The sequence below is a fragment of the Cebus imitator genome, unplaced genomic scaffold (genome assembly GCF_001604975.1).
Source record: "Cebus imitator isolate Cc_AM_T3 unplaced genomic scaffold, Cebus_imitator-1.0 Scaffold123, whole genome shotgun sequence".
In the NCBI taxonomy this organism is placed as follows: Eukaryota; Metazoa; Chordata; class Mammalia; order Primates; family Cebidae; genus Cebus; species Cebus imitator.
In genome coordinates, this window is record NW_016107438.1 from 4,391,904 (window position 1) to 4,409,194 (window position 17,291).

Consider the following 17,291-nt stretch of genomic DNA (forward strand, 5'->3'; position numbering starts at 1 on the left):
GAGGCAGCATAGCTCATCAAATGAAGGAGTATGTTAGAAAAACATCCAGTGACAATAGTTTCAACTGAACTGTCTCAACCACCCACTGATAAATACTGGTGCATGTGAGTATAAGGAGAATTAAAAATATTGTAAACTCTAAACAAGTTTTAAAATGGTCTATAAACTTCAAATCTCATAAAAGAGAGAGTTACTCGAAAAAAAAAGGAAGAGTAAAAGCATTTGGAAGAGGGGCTCTTGGAGGAAAGACCAGCTTCCGAGGAACATAGGTCAAACGGGTGGGGGCGGTAGTTCTTCTAAACATCCCCTCTACCAGGTGATGCTTCTAACAACTTCAGTACTATCCCTAACAGGCAATTTTAGACATCCTTAGAAGTGATTTAGGAAACAAGCAAATGTGCTTTGTGATACAAGAACTGCGGAGATGATGTTGAAATTTCTAACTTCAAAAAGATGCACTAGTGAGAGAAAACAGACATGAAATTCCCATACTGTAATTCTTTAGCTTCCTGTAGAAAAATATCATCTTTAGACATGTAAGCCAGCACACTTGACACTGACCCAGCAAAGTTTTCGGCTGGCCCTCACTATCTCTCAGCTCCCCCTTCCTCCACTTCCCTGCTGTTCTTTCCTGGCACACAAAATATAGGCCAATGAGCAGTGGGTGGGTGAGGAGGATGTGAGAGAAAATTTGAGAAGTAAAAAAAGGAGCAACTTAACCAGGACATGAATGAGACAGAAGGGTCTAATAAGGGTAGGCAAACAACAATTAGAACTACTGAAAGATGGGCTTTCCCCGACAGTAGTGAGCGCTGAGTGCTTTTAGGGGTTTAAGCAAGGGCCAGGCTACCTACCACTTGTCAGAGAGGCTGCAGAGGGAACGGCTGCTTTGGATGACCTCTAATGTCTCTTCCGACTCTGAAATGTTAGGATTCTTATTTCACAACGGAGAAGGCAAGTCATAGAAGCCCACTGACTTGGAACCCTTTTAAATATGCAACCATGGAGGCTGCTTCCCAAACACCACTCCCACCTCTCCCGCACGTGCCCACCCCGCCCCCTTTCAATATTTCCACCTCCACGTGCAAATTGCCTCGCGGTACTGGCCCCAAGGCGGATAGACACCTTCCCCTTGCAAAGCACCAAAACTATGCTCGCCCTCCTCCCAAAGAAGTGAGGACTACTCCACTCTCCCACCCAGGGTGGCTAAAAAAGGAAAAGTCTCAGATCCAGCGTTTCCCCCCTAGCCAGAGCAGGGGACGGGGGCGGGGGCGGGACGCAGAGAAAAACTTTCTTCTCAAATTTTTCTTCCAGAGGGTGGAGATGGAGAGAACCCCAACGAGTCCTGGGCTGACGGGGTGGGGGGAGGGGAACCCCTGAATCGTTTAACGGCTGGAAGGGGGAGGGGGGCTCCGGAGGTTGAGGGGGCGTGGGATGGAGAAGCAGGCCAGGGAGCGGGGTCAGGGAGCTGCGGGGTTCCTGGGGTCGGGGAGCTGCAGGCGTCCCCCCCACCTGGCACACAAAGCGGCTGCCGCGCTCGGCTCTCACCAGATCCTTTGTGTTTTCCATCAGGGCCTCATGGGTAGGGGTTGTCCGTGCTCCCCGAGCCCGCGGCGCCCCCTCCCCGGGCTGGGGGTAGGTGCCTCTCCCCGGGACTGCGGCGATACAGGGGGCCCCCGGCTGGGCCCAGACCGGTGGCGGCTGCGGCAGCCCCCGGATTTCCCCCCTTTAACTCGGGTGGCCCCAGGATATCAACAACATTAGCATAGCCCTCCCTCCCCAGCGCGCCTGCGCCGTGACCCGCGCCCCGATTGGCCCACTTCCCTACATACCCTCCTCTCTCGCTTCCAGCGTGGGACCCTCTGCAGGCTCCGTACTCCACGGACTGTACCAAGACGAAGGGTGGAAAGCTTATCGGGGCTTGTGTCAAGTCCAGTGGTTAAAGTCAGGAGGAAAAGTAGACGTTTCATTCAGTCGTCCCAGTGTATAATCGGGCTTTCTTGCGCTCCTTTCAATATGTTGCAGCTGCGAAGTTGTGTTGAAAAAATTTTCCACTCCAGTCACGCCGCTTCCCCCTACACCCGGAAGATTGGCCCTCCCGGAGGAACTCCCACACGGGGCGGGGCCGGCTAGGTGAGTGGGAGTTACGTAGAGGGAGGGAGTGCTGGTCACGTGGCAAGGGGCTGCGCAAGCTCCTTCCCGCCCCCTGGGCTTCGGCGGCGGCGGACAGCGAGTCGCCCGGGCGCATGCGCAGCGAGGTTCCACGTGAGCGCCTGCGTTTCTCCTCAAACCCAACGATGCCGCCGGAACGGAAGAGACGAATGAAACTGGATCGGAGAGCCGGAGCAAAGCCGAAGCGGAAGCCCGGAAGGAGGCCAGACTGGAAAGCCGGAGCCGGACCGGGCGGGCCGCCCCAAAAGGCTGCCCCTTCATCCCAGCGGAAACCGCCGGCCCGGCCGAGCGCGGCGGCCGCTGCGATCGCAGTCGCGGCAGCTGAGGAGAGACGGCTTCGGCAGCGGAACCGTCTGACGTTGGAGGAGGACAAACCGGCAGTGGAGCGGTGCCTGGAGGAGTTGGTCTTCGGCGACGTCGAGGACGACGAGGACGAGCTGCTGCGGCGTCTGCGAGGCCAGCGGGTGAGGGAGTCCGCCGCGCGCGGTCTGGGCGCGCTCGGGCGGGGCGCGCGGTGGGCGGTGAAGCTCCGGGGGGCGGAGCCTGGGCGACCTGCGGCGGCGGGGAGCGCTCAGGTGGGAGGGAGCCCGAGAACGCGGGTGCCAGGGGTCGCAGCTGCGGGTCCCTGGTCTCCCTGCGCCGGACTGAAAGTCTTTGGAGGGCGGGGACCGCGCCTTTCTCCGCCCCCGGAGGCGCCGCTGCTCGGGTATCTGCTTTGCGAACTGTGGTCGTGAGCATCTTTCGCTGCTGCCGCTCATCTAGCCTCTCCCCAAACTGAGTGTGGTCGTTTGATCACCTGCCTCAATTCCTTGTGATTCAGGAATTCCATTTGGTTAATGGAATCAGTTAGTTGGCACAGGCCTGGGCATCTGGGTTTTAACTATCTTCCCCATGTGACAATGAGACACCGTGTTTTGAGACTGATCGTGTATTCGTCCATTTAGCAAAATATTGGTGAACCTGTTGGTTGCCAGATACCCTTTCTGGCAATGGCAAGCCCTGCGTGATTGATCTTACTTTTTGCACACGTTTTGCCATACCTTTAGTTCTATATCTGGCTTTTCTTGAGAGATAGAATCCTAGACATTGTTCTAGGCATTGGAGGACGCACAGCAATGGACGACAAAACTGCCAAAAATCCCTGCCCTTTTGGAGCTTAGGCTCAAGTGATCCTCCTGCCTCAGCCTCCCAGGTAGCTGGGACCACAGGTGCACACCACCTCACCCAGCCAATTTTAAAAATGTTTTGGCTGGTCGCGGTGGCTCACGCCTGTAATCCCAGCACTTTGGGAGGCCGAGGTGGGTGGATCAGGAGGTCAGGAGATCGAGACCATCCTGGCTAACACAGTGAAATCCGGTCTTTACTAAAAATACAAAAAATTAGCCTGGTGTGGTGGCACGTGCCTGTAGTGTCAGCTATTGGGGAGCCTGAGGCAGGAGAATCGCTTGAACCCAAGAGGCGGAAGTTGCAGTGAGCTGAGATGGCACCACTGCACTCCAGCGTGGGTGACAAAGTGAGACTCCATCTCCCCCCTAAAAAAAAATCTGTAGGGACGACGTCTCCCTATGTTGCCCAGGCTGTCTGGAACTCCTGGGCCCAAGCAGCCCTCCCACCTTGACCCAAGTGTTGTAATTACTGTGATGAGCCATGTGCTCTGCCCGTCTAAAGTTTAAGAAGGTAGGAAGTCAAAAACGGTTTAGGAAAATGGAGATAAATCTTTGACTAGTTTGCCTCCTAGTCCTGTAATTTCTGTAGTTTTGGCATTTCTCCTGCTTTTTTCATCTGTGGACTCACCTTTTGTTCTTGTCTTACTTGGTGTTGTCCTTTCTGTATGCTGAGTGTTGACCTTTTCTCCTTGACTGTTCCATCTTTTCTCACCTGCCCAGTCGGTGGTGCCATTCTCTGGTTTCTTCATTTTCTGCCCCTGCCTGCAGCATTTACAGTGGTAGCATTCCATCTCATTATTTCATCAGAAGGCGGTAGAAAAAACATTCTATGAGCCATTTGGCTATAAGGCCTGTGTGTCTGCAATCATGGGATAGGAAAAAAACAGTGCTTGAGGGTGTTTTGTCTGCTATAGGTTCAAAGACATGAAGACTCGGGTGACTCAGAAGTGGAGAATGAAGCAAAAGGTAATTTTCCACCTCAAAAGAAGCCAGTTTGGGTGGATGAAGAAGATGAAGATGAGGAAATGTAAGTTGCGGAACTTTTCTTCCAAATCCCTCTGGAGACTTTAAAAGTTATTTTGCAGATTTTAAAACCATTCTTTTTACAAATTTGTGATTATATGAAGATTTGAAAACTATTTGCAAGTACAGAAAAGATCTCATGGTTCCTAATCCCACCACCGAGGGAGAACTGCTGTTAGCATGTTGTCATACTTTTCTGTCTCAGTATCCTCTTCTTTGCTCTGTACAGTAGCTAAGAGGATACAGTGTTTGAAGTCAGATCTCAGTTTGCCTCCTCATTTGGTCAGTTTCTAATTGACCATGGGCAGTTTGGAGCCTACATTTTTTCCTTTTTGAAATGGGTACAATGGTAGTAACTATATCAGAAGTTTGTTGGAATTAAATAAAATAGTACATGTAGAACTTTTAGCACAGTGCCTGAAACTGAGTAAAGGCTAAAAAGAAGGTAGTAGGAACCGTCGTAGATGAGAATATACTGTATGCCGGATTTAACGTGTTGACTTTTTCCACGTAAAATTACTTTGTAAGCGTTTCTTCCTACTTAAAAAAAATAGACATTTGAAAATGGCTGTGTTGTAGTCCATTATGTGAATTAACCATAATTTATGTGGCTATTGTTGGGTAGATTTTCTTTTTCCTTTTTTAAAAAGAAGTCATTATTATTTTTTTGAGATGAAGTCTTGCTCTGTCGCCCAGGCTGGAGTGCAATCTTGGCTCACTGCAGCCTCCACCTCCCAGGTTCAAGTGATTGTCCTTCCTCAGCATCCCGAGTAGCTGGGACTACAGGGGGCACCACCACGCCTGGCTAATTTTTGTATTTTTAGTAGAGGTGGGGTTTTGCCATGTTGGCCAGGCTGGTCTCAAACTCCTGACCTCAAGTGATAACAGCCTCCCAAAGTGCTGGGATTACAGGTGTGAACCGCTGCGCCTAGCCTTATTTTTCCCTTTAAGTTTGCCAAGACCAGCTTAGTTGTAGAGACCCCAATGCAGGTGGTGCTGAAGGAATTAAGAAACAGAAACAAAGATAGAGTGCAAAAGTGGGATCAGAGTGCGACGTCAGGGGACTGACAGCATTTCCCAGCTGACAGCCCAGAGCAGACTCTGACCCATGTATTTATTCTTTGTGAATAAGTGATTATTTTTAATAAGCAGGTGCTCAGTGTTTCTTCATAGAATAAAGATAAACAGGCAAATAGTGCCTGATCACTACTAAAATAAAAATAAGCTAGAAAGCACTCTTTGTGAGGCAGCAATGGGGACAAGGTCATGTGTCCAGTGTTTTGGGAACTGGTTAACGAGTGCATGACCAGTACGTATCGCCTACTATTCTAGTTTTCTGCTTGGGGATGGCTTGGTGTTCCTTGCCATCACTTCTCAGCAAACAGCATATACTCCGTCACACACTCGTTAAGACCTTTTCCCAACAAAATTAATGCTGATTATCTCAGCATTAATGTTTATCACATCTTTATGAATAAAACTTTGTTCATTTTCTAATTTATTGCCTTAAGAAGATTCTTTGAGGTAGAAGTACATGATCAAAGAGCACAGTTGTGTTTTAAGGCTCTTGATAAGTACTTCCAGACTGCAAGCTGTGAGGTCCTACCAGTTTACCTTCCCATTGAAAGGTGTCAGTTTTAGTTTATTCTTAGAAGCAATGATTTATTTTTTTTTTTAGACTTTGTCATTTTGGTGGTGGGTACTATCTCTACTTAATTTATTTTGAGAAAACGTTTTTGTGTTTAGTCATTGTCATTTTGTTTTTTTTTTTGAGACTCTCAACCTTTCATCCAGGCTGGAGTTCAGTGGCGCGATCTTGGCTCACTGCAACCTCTGCCTCTCAGGTTCAAGCAGTTCTGCTTCAGCCTCCCAAATAGCTGGGACTATACGTGCATGCCACCATGCCCAGCTGATTTTGTATTTTTAGTAGAGACAGGGTTTCACCATGTTGGCCAGGCTGGTCTTGAACTTTTGACCTCAAGTGATCCACCTGCCACGGCCTCCCAAAGTGCTGGGATAACAGACATGAGCCACCATGCCTGGCCTCATTTGTTATAAATATTCTTATTATGTCTTTGTCTATTGGAGACTTTTAAAATAATCTTGGTATATTAGTTCCTGAACATATTGAGAATTTCAAACCATTGTATGTTAGATTTATTGTAGGTTTTCCTCCAGCTTTCTGTGCATAGAAGTTTTAAATTTTTATATAGTCAATCTGTGAATGTTTTTCTTCGTTATTTTTACTACTGTTTTTAATAGTAAATAGTTCTTTATCAGAGACAGATGGTTGCCCATATTTTTACTTCGTAGTATTTTAAGGTTTGCTCTTTTTTTGAGTCGTAGTTTCACTCTTCTTGCCCAGGCGGCGGGAGTGTAGTGGTGCGATCTTGGCTCACTGCAACCTCTGCCTCCCGGGTTCAGGTGATTCCCCTGCCTCAGCCTTTCAAGTAGCTGGGATTACAGGTAACTGCCACCACACTGGACTAATTTTTGTATTTTTATTAGAGATGGGGTTCCACCACGTTGACCAGGCTAGTCTCGAACTCCCAACCTCCAGTGATCCGCCCATCTTGGCATCCCAAAGTGCTGGGATTACAGGCAACAGCCACGGCACCTGGCTTTTTTTTTTTTTTTTTTGAGATAGAGTCTCACTCTTTTGCCCAGGCTGGAGTACAGTGGTGCCATCTGGGCTCACTGCAGCCTCTGCCTTCTGAGTTTAAGTAATTCTTCTGCCTCAGCCTCCTGAGTACTAGGACTACAGGCACATGCCACCACACCCAGATAATTTCTGTATTTTTAGTAGAGACGATGTTTTAGCATGTTGGCCAGGCTGGTCTCGAACTCCTGACCTCAAGTGATTCACCCACCTCAGCTTCCCAAAGTGCTGGGATTACCGGTGTGAGTCACCACGTCCAGCCTAAGGTTTGCTCTTTATTTATTTAACTCTTTGATTTACCTGGATTTATTTTGGAGAATTTCGTAAAGTGTGTGTAGATGAGTCAGGACCAATTTTCTCAAATACTAGCTCTCCAAAGTGGAAATTTGATGATCTGAAATATTAGAGACTACTTTTTTGTTTTAGGAAGAACAGAATATGTATATGAAATGTTCACATTTTAAAAATCTTGAACTATATTGTTTCATTAAACATTTTTCTCCCAGTGCTAAAAGCAGCAACTATTTATGTTAACTCTTTAAAAGTTATTTAAAATTTGCTGTTCTGTTTTCATAGGGTTGACATGGTGAACAATCGGTTTCGGAAAGATATGATGAAAAATGCTAGTGAAAGTAAACTTTCGAAAGACAACCTTAAGAAGAGACTTAAAGAAGAGTAAGTGTCCTTTTAAATGTGATTTACCAAGAGGTGTATATAACCATTGCGCAGTTGTTAACTGTTAACTGCTTCTTACGTAGTTTTCCATTTTGAAACAGTAAGAGCATTGTTATTATAGGCAGTGACTAAATTTCTGTAGTTTTGGGGGAGGGGAGCAAAACAGAAACACAAAGAAAAAAAAAGTTTGGAAAAAACTTAACAATCTTACCGCTCAAATGTGTAATCAGTGATAATATTGCTTACTTGCTTGTTCATTTGCGTATGGTAAACCATAATTTTATAATGTGAATATTTTCAAAAATTGTGAATGGCTGCCACCTGGGTTCAATGTTTTTTTTTTTTTTTTAATATTTTGTCATATTTGCTTTATATATTTGGGGGATGTGTGTGCTTTCCCAATCTGTTTGAGAGTAAGGTACAGATAATGTGACACTTTACCTATAAATTTGTCAATGTTCATCTCTTAAAATTTTAGGACATTTTCCTTCATATTCACAATACTATTGTCACACCTAAGAAAATTAATAACTTATGGCTAGTCCATGTTAGTTTTTTAAATTGTCATAAGGTGCATACATTTTATTTGGATTTTATGTCCCTTAAATTTATTTTACTTATTCATTTTTTTCTAGATAGGTTCTCTGTCACCCAGGCTGAAATGGAGTCGTGCCTTCATGGTTCATGGCAGCCTCTACCTCCTGGGCTCCCCGTAGCTGGGGCTACAGGCGTGTGCCACCTTAATTTTAAAAAGTTTTTGTAGAAATGGGGACTTACTATGTTGCTCCGATTGGTCTTCAGCATCTGGGCTCAAGAAATCCTCCCTCCTCAGCCTCCTGAGTAGCTGGGACTACAGATGCATGCCATCATGCCCAGCTAATTTGTATTCTCTTGTAGAGATGAAAGTTTTTCGCCATGTCATCCAGGCTGGTCTTGAACCCCTGGGCTCAAGCAATTCGCCCGCCTTCACCTCCCAGAGTGCTAGGATTTCAGACGTGAGCCACTGTTCCCAGCCATACCTGTTCTTAAGTGGTCAGACCTATTGTCTTGTAGAACATCCCAAATTCTGAAATTTTAAAATTCTTTTTTTTATTGAGGTGAAATTCACGTAATAGTATTAGCCATTTACAGTGTAAATTTGGTGGCATTTAGTATTCAGACAGTTGTGCCACCACCTCTTCAATCTAGTTCTAAAACGTTTCTTTTTTTTTTTTGGTTCTAAAACATTTTTATCACATCAAAAGAAAACTCTCCATTAATTAGTCACTCTGCATTTCCTCTTCTCTCAATCTAATTATTTTGTTTTCTTTATGTTGCTTAACTTGTTCTGTCATCTGTATTTTCTGTTAAGTTGGGCTTTAAGGCTTGGTTAGAATTCAGTTTACATGTTTTGGTGAGGAGTATGTTAAGATGATGTGTACCAAGCACTGCCCCTCAAAGTCCAATTGTATCAGCCTCTCTCAAGTCTGATCTTTTTCTCAGCTTTGTACCAGAGTCTTATAAATGCCTTTGGGGAAATTCTTGGTGGTAACAGGGTTCATCTTGTTTATTTCCCTTCTCTGAGGTATCGCAGTCCTATATGCTGTCATCCAGTTTCCAAGAAAAGTTGTTTCATATATTTTGTTCAGGTTTCTAGTTGTTTATGGCTAGTGGGCTTAGTTTGGTGAGCTAGTCTGTATTTCTGCATCAAAAAATTAAAACAACTCTTTGCCCTCTTCCAGATACCAGTTCTTAAGAACACAACTATCATGCTTCTCTTAAACCTTACTTTTTCCAGAGTGAAATGCTTCTATTTTATTCAGATGATGAGGTTTTGTATATTCTTACCAATCTGGTCAATTTCTTTCAGACATGTTCTAGTGTGTAGTAGTGTGTAGTCTGTGTACTATGGCATTGACTTAAACCACAAAGAGACTTCTTTTTTTTTTTTTCCTGAGACGGAGTTTCGCTCTTGTTACCCAGGCTGGAGTGCAATGGCGCCATCTCGGCTCATCGCAACCTCCGCTTCCTGGGTTCAGGCAATTCTCCTGCCTCAGCCTCCTGAGTAGCTGGGATTACAGGCACGCGCTGCCATGCCCAGCTGATTTTTTGTATTTTTTTAGTAGAGACGGGGTTTCACCATGTTGACCAGGATGGTCTTGATCTCTTGACCTTGTGATCCACCCGCCTCGGCCTCCCAAAGTGCTGGGATTACCGGCGTGAGCCACTGCGCCCGGCCGAGACTTCTTTACTTAGTCCTGTTTTCTGGGGTGTGTTGATATGAGCAAATAAGACAACCATGTAACTAGAGAAAGATAATTAACAATAAACATGTATCCAGGACTAGTTTAAGTGGGCAGAGGTTCATGAAAGTTTCCAATATAGGCGGGTGGGGACTGTTCTCTGTGAGTAAAGGTAATAACTTCTGTTCCTAAAGATAGTTACTTCTTTGGAAGAGTTTTTATACAGGGTGATCCAACTTATTTGCTTTAACTGTATCAAGCTTTATGGACATGTAGTGGTTGCCATAAATTTATTTTTCATATATTTTTGCTTAGATTCCAGCATGCCATGGGAGGAGTACCTGCCTGGGCAGAGACTAATAAGCGGAAATCATCTTCAGATGGTGAGTGTCGATATCTCTGTTTAAATTAGTACATAAGTCCTTGTTCCTGTTTGTTATTATTTGAACTTTCTTATGAAGCTCATTAAAACCTGGTAGTTCTTGCCTGACACAGTGGCTCATGCCTGTAATCTCAGCAGTTTGGGAGCCCAAAGCTGGTGGATTGCTTGAGCCCAGGAGTTCAAGACCAGACTGGGTGACATGGCGAAATCTCATCTCTAGAAAAAGTACAAAATTAGTCAGACGTGTTGGTGTGTTCCTGTGTTCCCAGCTACCCAGGAGGCTGGTGGGAAGTTGCTTGAGCCAGGAGGTCTAGGGTGCGATGAACTGTGATGGTGCCACTGTACTCTAGCCTGGGTGACAGTGAGACCCTGTCTCAAAAAAACCCCCAAAAATCTTTTTTGATTGTAGGTTTTAAGTTTAGCTTGTACTGTAGCTATTTTCTTCTTTTTCAGTCTTTAGAGTTTAGCTTTTATAAATATGGATGGCTTAGCTAAAATCTGGTTTGTGTGATTGGAGTTACACATTTTAGACTTGGAATTAACCTCTGAAATCTTGAGAGTCCAGAGTATGTCCTCTTACATCATGTAGGAGCTCCTTCCTTAGCATCCTTGATGTCTGATGAGCTTCAATTTGATTATGACCACCACTTCTGTCCCCTTTCTCCCTGCCCTGTTAGTTCTCATGGTATGTAAATACAGGGAGTCCATGCAAAGAGCCAGTGTTTTATATAATTCTGTTAGAAAAGACAATCTGTTATTAAGTAGAGATTGACCATCTTTTTTCTAGCCAGTTGCTTTTAGAGCTTGAAGGAATCTTGTTTTTAGTCAAGTTATCTTGTCAGTATTTGCCTGGTTATATTGCTGGACATTGCATATTAAAAATAATGTAGATTAATTAGATCTAGAATGGTGGTGTATATGTTTAGTTCTAGGTAGATAGCTTGGCAGGGGACACTGGCAATCCCAGAACATATTATTTTAATGAGGAATTGTGAAGATTCAAAGCTGAGTTTCAGTATTTGGAAGATTTTCTTATAATTCTGATTTCACCTTTAATCCTAGGGGTAGCCTTTTGTGGCCCCAATCCAAAATCCGGTTGTTTACCAGATGCTGTCAAGAAGCTTAGAGCTAGCTCTTGCTTTCTTAGCTCCACAAGTGTTTTAAGTTTGCCCAGCTTCTTAGCTGTCTCCACTGGAATCATCAGTCATCTCCAAGGGAAAAGCAGCCCTATCAGCTCTTTTTGAAGTTCTGAAACATAGATTGCTGACATTGGTCTTTTAGTCAGCTAAAAGTTCTAGTTCTTTTTCATGTGAGTTGTTAAGCCAGATCAGTAGCCAACGTATTGCCAATTTTGCCATAATTATGAGTTGCTCTTTTAAATGAAATGCTGGCTTTAAACTTTTATTTCACTTCATCTTGTTTTAGTAACCATCTGTGTATGTGTTAGTCTTTCATTCCAGAATTAAACTTTGATTTTAACTATGGATGTTAAGCTTCGTGTCATCTTTTTTTTCTCCTTTAAATGTTTCTTTATTCCTTTTTTTTTTGCGGTTTTGCTTTTACCAATTGTACTTTTAAAAAAAGCAATTGAGGTTGGGAGGCTGGAAAGGGAGTTGATGTTGAAAATATATTCATAGAAGTTTGGGGTAGAGAAGGGCCAGCTCATTGATTCTAAAGGTCAGCCCTCTGGGTTTGTTTGACTTAGATGAAAGTGAAGAGGATGAAGATGATTTGTTGCAAAGGACTGGAAATTTCGTATCCACATCAACTTCTCTTCCAAGAGGAATCTTGAAGGTGAGAGTCAGTGAAGTTGGGGGACCCTATCCAACTACTTACTTCTGCAGTTTAATCTGTTTCCCAGTTACAGATGTATGGATTCCTATTATCTGTTGGATTAAATATGTTTGCTGTTATTTTACCCTGATAATACTTACTTTTTTTTTTCCTTTTGCAAAAATGTTCAAGAGGTATTATGTTCCCATTGCTTGAGCCCAGGAGTTTGAATCTACAGTGAGCTGTGATGGAACCACTGTACTTTAGTCTGAGTGAAAGCAAGACCCTGTCTCTAAAATTATAAATTAATAAATAAATTTCCCAATAATTCTAGGAATCCTATTTCGTTTATCTTCATTTCATTGGCATCAGCCTAGTCCATACTCCTGTCATCTCTTATCTGGCATATTGCAGAAGCTTTGTGACTGGGCTCTCTACTTCCACTTTACCTCTTTTTAAATGATTCTTCATATAGCAGCCCAGAGGGATCTTATAAAAATAAAGTATCAGATCATGTCACTTCTCCTTGCTTTTTGAAAACTTCTGAATGCCTTATTGTATTCTACACTGCCCTTTACAATCTGGCTTCTGCCTGCATCCTTAGCCTCATCTCAGACCTGTTTTCCATGATTTCCCTCTTGAGTCATACAAGTCTTTTTCTGTTTCTTGAATATGCTGAGTCCTTTCTTGCCTGTGACCCTTTGCTCTTGCCCTTTTGTTCTACCTGTCTTCAGGCAGTCCTAATGACTAGCTGATTCTTACGTCTCTGCTCAAATGGCATCTTAGACAAGACTTTCTCTAAAGTGGTCTACACTCTTCACTTTCTAACTTATCACCATGTCTGGCTTGTTCATTGTGCTAACCAATTGCCTACCTAGCATAGTACTTTAGTTACATATCTGTCATATTAACAGATCTGTCTATGACATAGATATGTTTCCTTACTACACAATGGCATAAGTGTTTAGATGGGGCAGGGGAACCTATTATGATAAATTACTAGGAGATAGAGTGGTTTTGTCTCCTCCTACCTTATGAGGACAATTCATTTAGCCCTTCACAGGGTGAATTCACTTCCATTAAATATGTAAGTTACCATAAAAATGTAACTTCATTGGTTACAAACAAAACACATACTTTTGTTTTTAACTGAATTTTAAAAATTCAAGGGAAAACCTGTAAAAGCAAAATAAATAACAAAGTAGTCCAGGTGATGCATGAGATTACCATTACTTTAAACCTGGAACCATGTACCCTAAGAGAAGGAAGTAAGCAATCTGTGCCAATCAGAACTGTGGGGACAACTGCACAGTACCTCTTGCATTTGTGCCATGAATGCACAGGTGCCACGTGCCAAAGTAGACGTTTTAAGTGAAATTTCCCCAGAAGCCAAAGTCTTTTAACACAAATGGATGTATTTTGGGGAAATGACTACATAGTAGTGCTCCAGGAATGAGTAATACATTCAGACTTCTAAATGTGGAAAGCACTTTAATGATTTAATCTTTTTATTTGAAAGATGGTAAAAATGGATTCTTGTGTGGTAAAGTGACTTGCTAGTTGGTGCCAGAGCTGTGGTCCTTTTTTTTTCTTTGAGTTGTGGTCCTTTGTTTACCATTCCAGTGCATTTTTTTCTGCATTATAAATGATAATATCTTCGTGCTGTAAAGAAAACAATGTTAATTCATTTGAATTGATAAAATCCCAGCTTTCATTTTCTATAGATGAAGAACTGCCAGCATGCTAATGCTGAACGTCCTACTGCTGCTCGGATCTCATCTGTACAGTTCCATCCTGGTGCACAGATTGTGATGGTCGCTGGATTAGATAACGCTGTGTCACTATTTCAGGTATGCATCTTTATTTACTTATTTCTTTTTTTTTATTTTTTATTTTTTTATTTTTTTATTTTTATTTTTTGGGACGGAGTTTCGCTCTTGTTACCCAGGCTGGAGTGCAATGGCGTGATCTCGGCTCACCGCAACCTCCGCCTCCTGGGTTCAGGCAATTCTCCTGTCTCAGCCTCCTGAGTAGCTGGGATTACAGGCACGCGCTACCATGCCCAGCTAATTTTTTGTATTTTTAGTAGAGACGGGGTTTTACCGTGTTGACCAGGATGGTCTCGATCTCCTGACCTCGTGATCCACCCGCCTCGGCCTCCCAAAGTGCTGGGATTACAGGCTTGAGCCACCGCGCCCGGCAGTTATTTACTTATTTCTAATGTATTATTTTTATTTAAGAATGAGACATTTGCAACCCAAAATGCAAAAACAGTGAAAAAAATATTCATGGCTAAAATGTCATACCCCAAAATGTAGCTAAGTCTCACAGAAGTGAGAGTTCGTTTGCTGGGGAATACTAAATGGAACATCCAGTCAGCATACTGCCCTTGCTTCTTGCTCCAAAGTTTATTGTCACTGTTGTCAATCACAGCTGCACATCCCTTGCCTGTTCATAGTTTTGGTAGCTCACCATCTCTTGCCCACCCACATTTTTATTGAATGCACCTGTATGACTTCAATGTACAAGGAGCCATAATGGCGATTTGGAGGAAAGTGTTTTTTTACACTGAATATAAAACTTAGTAAAATATTGGTTTAAAATAATTGAGAAGTGATGAATATATTAATCATGTTAGTGAATATAGTATCTCGACAAAAACGTGTTTTTTAAATTTCCTGGTGGGTTATTTGAGCAAAGCGATAATATGAACTCATGATTTTACTGGGTCTTCCATGTTTCTTCATCTAACACTGATGTACTCATCAGTTTCTTGGGTTGCAACAATAAACAACAGATCTGGCCCTTCACTTCAGGATGTTACTCTCTGATAGGGGTGCAGATGGTGAACACATGATTACAGATGTAACCATTCAGTCCTGCAGATGCTTCACAGTATCTCCTTTTGGATAGGGTATCCCAGTTTTCTTTTAGAGAATAACACTTGGTCCAGTTCATGTAATTTGGATGGGGCTGACTCCATCTCCTTATCTGTGGGTGGACAAACTCAAGAAATTAGTAAGGCAAGGTTTGGGGAAGGAGCATGGAGCCTCCATGCCTTCTTAGGGCATGCCACCTCCCCAGCACCTCCTGGTGTTCAGCAACTCTGAAGCTCTCTGAACCCCTTCTGTTAAGATTTTTATGAAGGCCTGTTGACATAGGCATGATTGATTAAATCATTGGCCATTGCTACTTAACTCAACCCTCAGCCCCTTGGATATGTATTTTTAAATGAACGCTTGTAGTGAAATGCATATACTACCAGGATACAGGGTCCATGGAAATAATCAAAACAACCATTTTGTACTTCCTTACAGGTTGATGGAAAAACAAATCCTAAAATCCAGAGCATCTATTTGGAAAGGTTTCCAATCTTTAAGGCTTGTTTTAGTGCTAATGGGGAAGAAGTTTTAGCCACAAGTACCCACAGCAAGGTTCTTTATGTGTATGACATGCTAGCTGGAAAGTTAATTCCTGTGCATCAAGTGAGAGGTAAGATTTGTATTGAACATACACAACCAATCATTTCCCCTAAGGTGAGTTTATGTAACAGTGTTTACAACTACTTTTTTCACTCCATAGGATTCTTAAAAGTAACAGTTTCTTTAGGTATAGTATTTGGAAAATGTCATTGTGCTTTTGAGATAACACGTTTGAATGAAACCAGTGAACTTTTTTATTGAACACTTAGGAATGATCATAGTTTGGAAATATATATTCCTCCTAAACCAGACAAGCAATTGCAAATACTTGGCTGTAAAGTTAGCAGTTGTTGCAGCAGACGAAGCATGAGCCGTGGAGCTAGAAGACCTGGGTTCCATTTCTCTGGACAAACTTTTTTACCTCTCTGGTCTTCAGGAAACTTGGATATCCTCTAGTTTTAGTGTTATTTATAATAAAACTTTAATTTATATTTAAAGGGAATAAAGCACTGCTCTTGGAGGTACTTCTGTATTTTAAAGAATGAACTACTTAAAAAACAATGCTTTTTTAATAGGTGAAAATTTATCTGCCCTCTATCATACCCATTCTTCTCCTGTATTTCCCTCATGCATCCTTTGGGAACCAAAGCCCTTCTAATGAGGTTGTCTGGCTAATCTCAGGAGGTAGTGTTGGCGTATGGCACGGGTCACTGGTGCTCTCCCTATTAAACTGCACATGCGTGTAGCTGGAAAGGACAAGAGTAGCTCTGTACAATCATTTTTCTACTAGTGGTTGAAAGTGGATGGGGCCAACTTCAGAAACATTTACGATGTTTCAGCATTTTCAATCTTTGCTTTCTTTTATTCCTGACACTTTGAATGATACTTTCTGAGTAAATCCTTGGTTTAACTAATTATACTCTAAGCTAGAGCTTCTCAGAGTTAATGTGCATGTGAATCACCTGGAGATCTCATTAAGCTGCAGATTCTGAATCCATAGGTCTTGGTGGGTTGATTCTGCATTTCTAATTCTCTCAGGTGATGCTGATGCCATGGTCCATGGACCTCACTTAGTTAAAAAGCCTGAAAACATCTTCTCATATTGAAATAGAAAACAATATATAGTAGTTATTATTTTTACATATTATTTCACTAATCAAAAGTGATGGACTTCGGCTTCTCCTTGTCTTCACCCTCTTGGGAGAAAGTACATGGCCAACATACAGTTAGTGATCTTTACCGTGGATCTGCTAGGTGTGCAGGAGTGTGTGTCCAGTCACCAACTGCTTTTGAGACATGGCACTGATCTTTCCTTCCCAGTATTTCTCCTTTTCTCTTTCTACTTTCACACTTCCACTGCCTGATACTGTGCTATTAGGATTAAGCCTATAGGGGTTTCCAGCTGTGGCTTCACATGGTGCTAAAAGAAGCCTCCTGTCCTTGCCTCATCATGTAATGATACCTTCCTTATGTTTGGAACTACTTCAGTATGCTTTAGTCATTACATATGGTTTACCTAGAAACTGGAGTTCAAATTATTGTTAATAGGGATAGTGAAGTGCCTTTCATCATAAGGAGACTGGTCATCAGCAGAAGTAACCCTAGTTTTGGAAATATAATGTGTGTCTGAAATGATATTGGGGAACATGAGTCCAAGCAAGAGAACTAGAATATAGTCTTTGGGAGGCAGGACTAGAGTGGGGCCCAATTTGAAGTAGTGGGAAGTAGCCTTAATCAGCGTTTTCCTGTAGTAGAACAAGGGTCCTTAACCAGATTTTTGTAAATCCTTTCTCTCTA

General features: G+C 42.9%; 2 protein-coding genes across 15 annotated transcripts in view; one reads left to right on the forward strand and one right to left on the reverse strand.

Annotated features, from left to right (window-relative positions):
- Positions 1–2,101, reverse strand: part of MBTD1 (mbt domain containing 1) — a 77,617-nt gene extending 75,516 nt beyond the window's left edge. For 3 of the 13 annotated variants that reach the window (XM_017540209.2, XM_017540206.1, XM_017540201.1), the window contains exons 1-2: positions 1,549–1,834; positions 855–918 (exon numbers count right to left, since the gene is read on the reverse strand). Coding sequence is in view for 7 of the 13 variants with exons in the window: in XM_017540200.2 (XP_017395689.1) it covers positions 1,833–1,970 (138 nt within the window). In the remaining 6 variants the exon portion in view is untranslated. Of the gene's footprint in view, positions 1–854; positions 919–1,548 lie in introns of all 13 variants that reach the window. The other 10 variants (XM_017540200.2, XM_017540198.2, XM_017540197.2 and 7 more) reach the window with 6 other exon arrangements.
- Positions 2,102–2,199: 98 nt separating this feature from the next.
- Positions 2,200–17,291, forward strand: part of UTP18 (UTP18 small subunit processome component) — a 32,901-nt gene continuing 17,809 nt past the window's right edge. For both annotated transcript variants that reach the window (XR_001828587.2, XM_017540211.2), the window contains exons 1-7: positions 2,200–2,636; positions 4,253–4,365; positions 7,597–7,695; positions 10,233–10,300; positions 12,005–12,093; positions 13,797–13,922; positions 15,390–15,564. Coding sequence is in view for 1 of the 2 variants with exons in the window: in XM_017540211.2 (XP_017395700.1) it covers positions 2,247–2,636; positions 4,253–4,365; positions 7,597–7,695; positions 10,233–10,300; positions 12,005–12,093; positions 13,797–13,922; positions 15,390–15,564 (1,060 nt within the window). In the remaining variant the exon portion in view is untranslated. The remainder of the gene's footprint in view (positions 2,637–4,252; positions 4,366–7,596; positions 7,696–10,232; positions 10,301–12,004; positions 12,094–13,796; positions 13,923–15,389; positions 15,565–17,291) is intronic.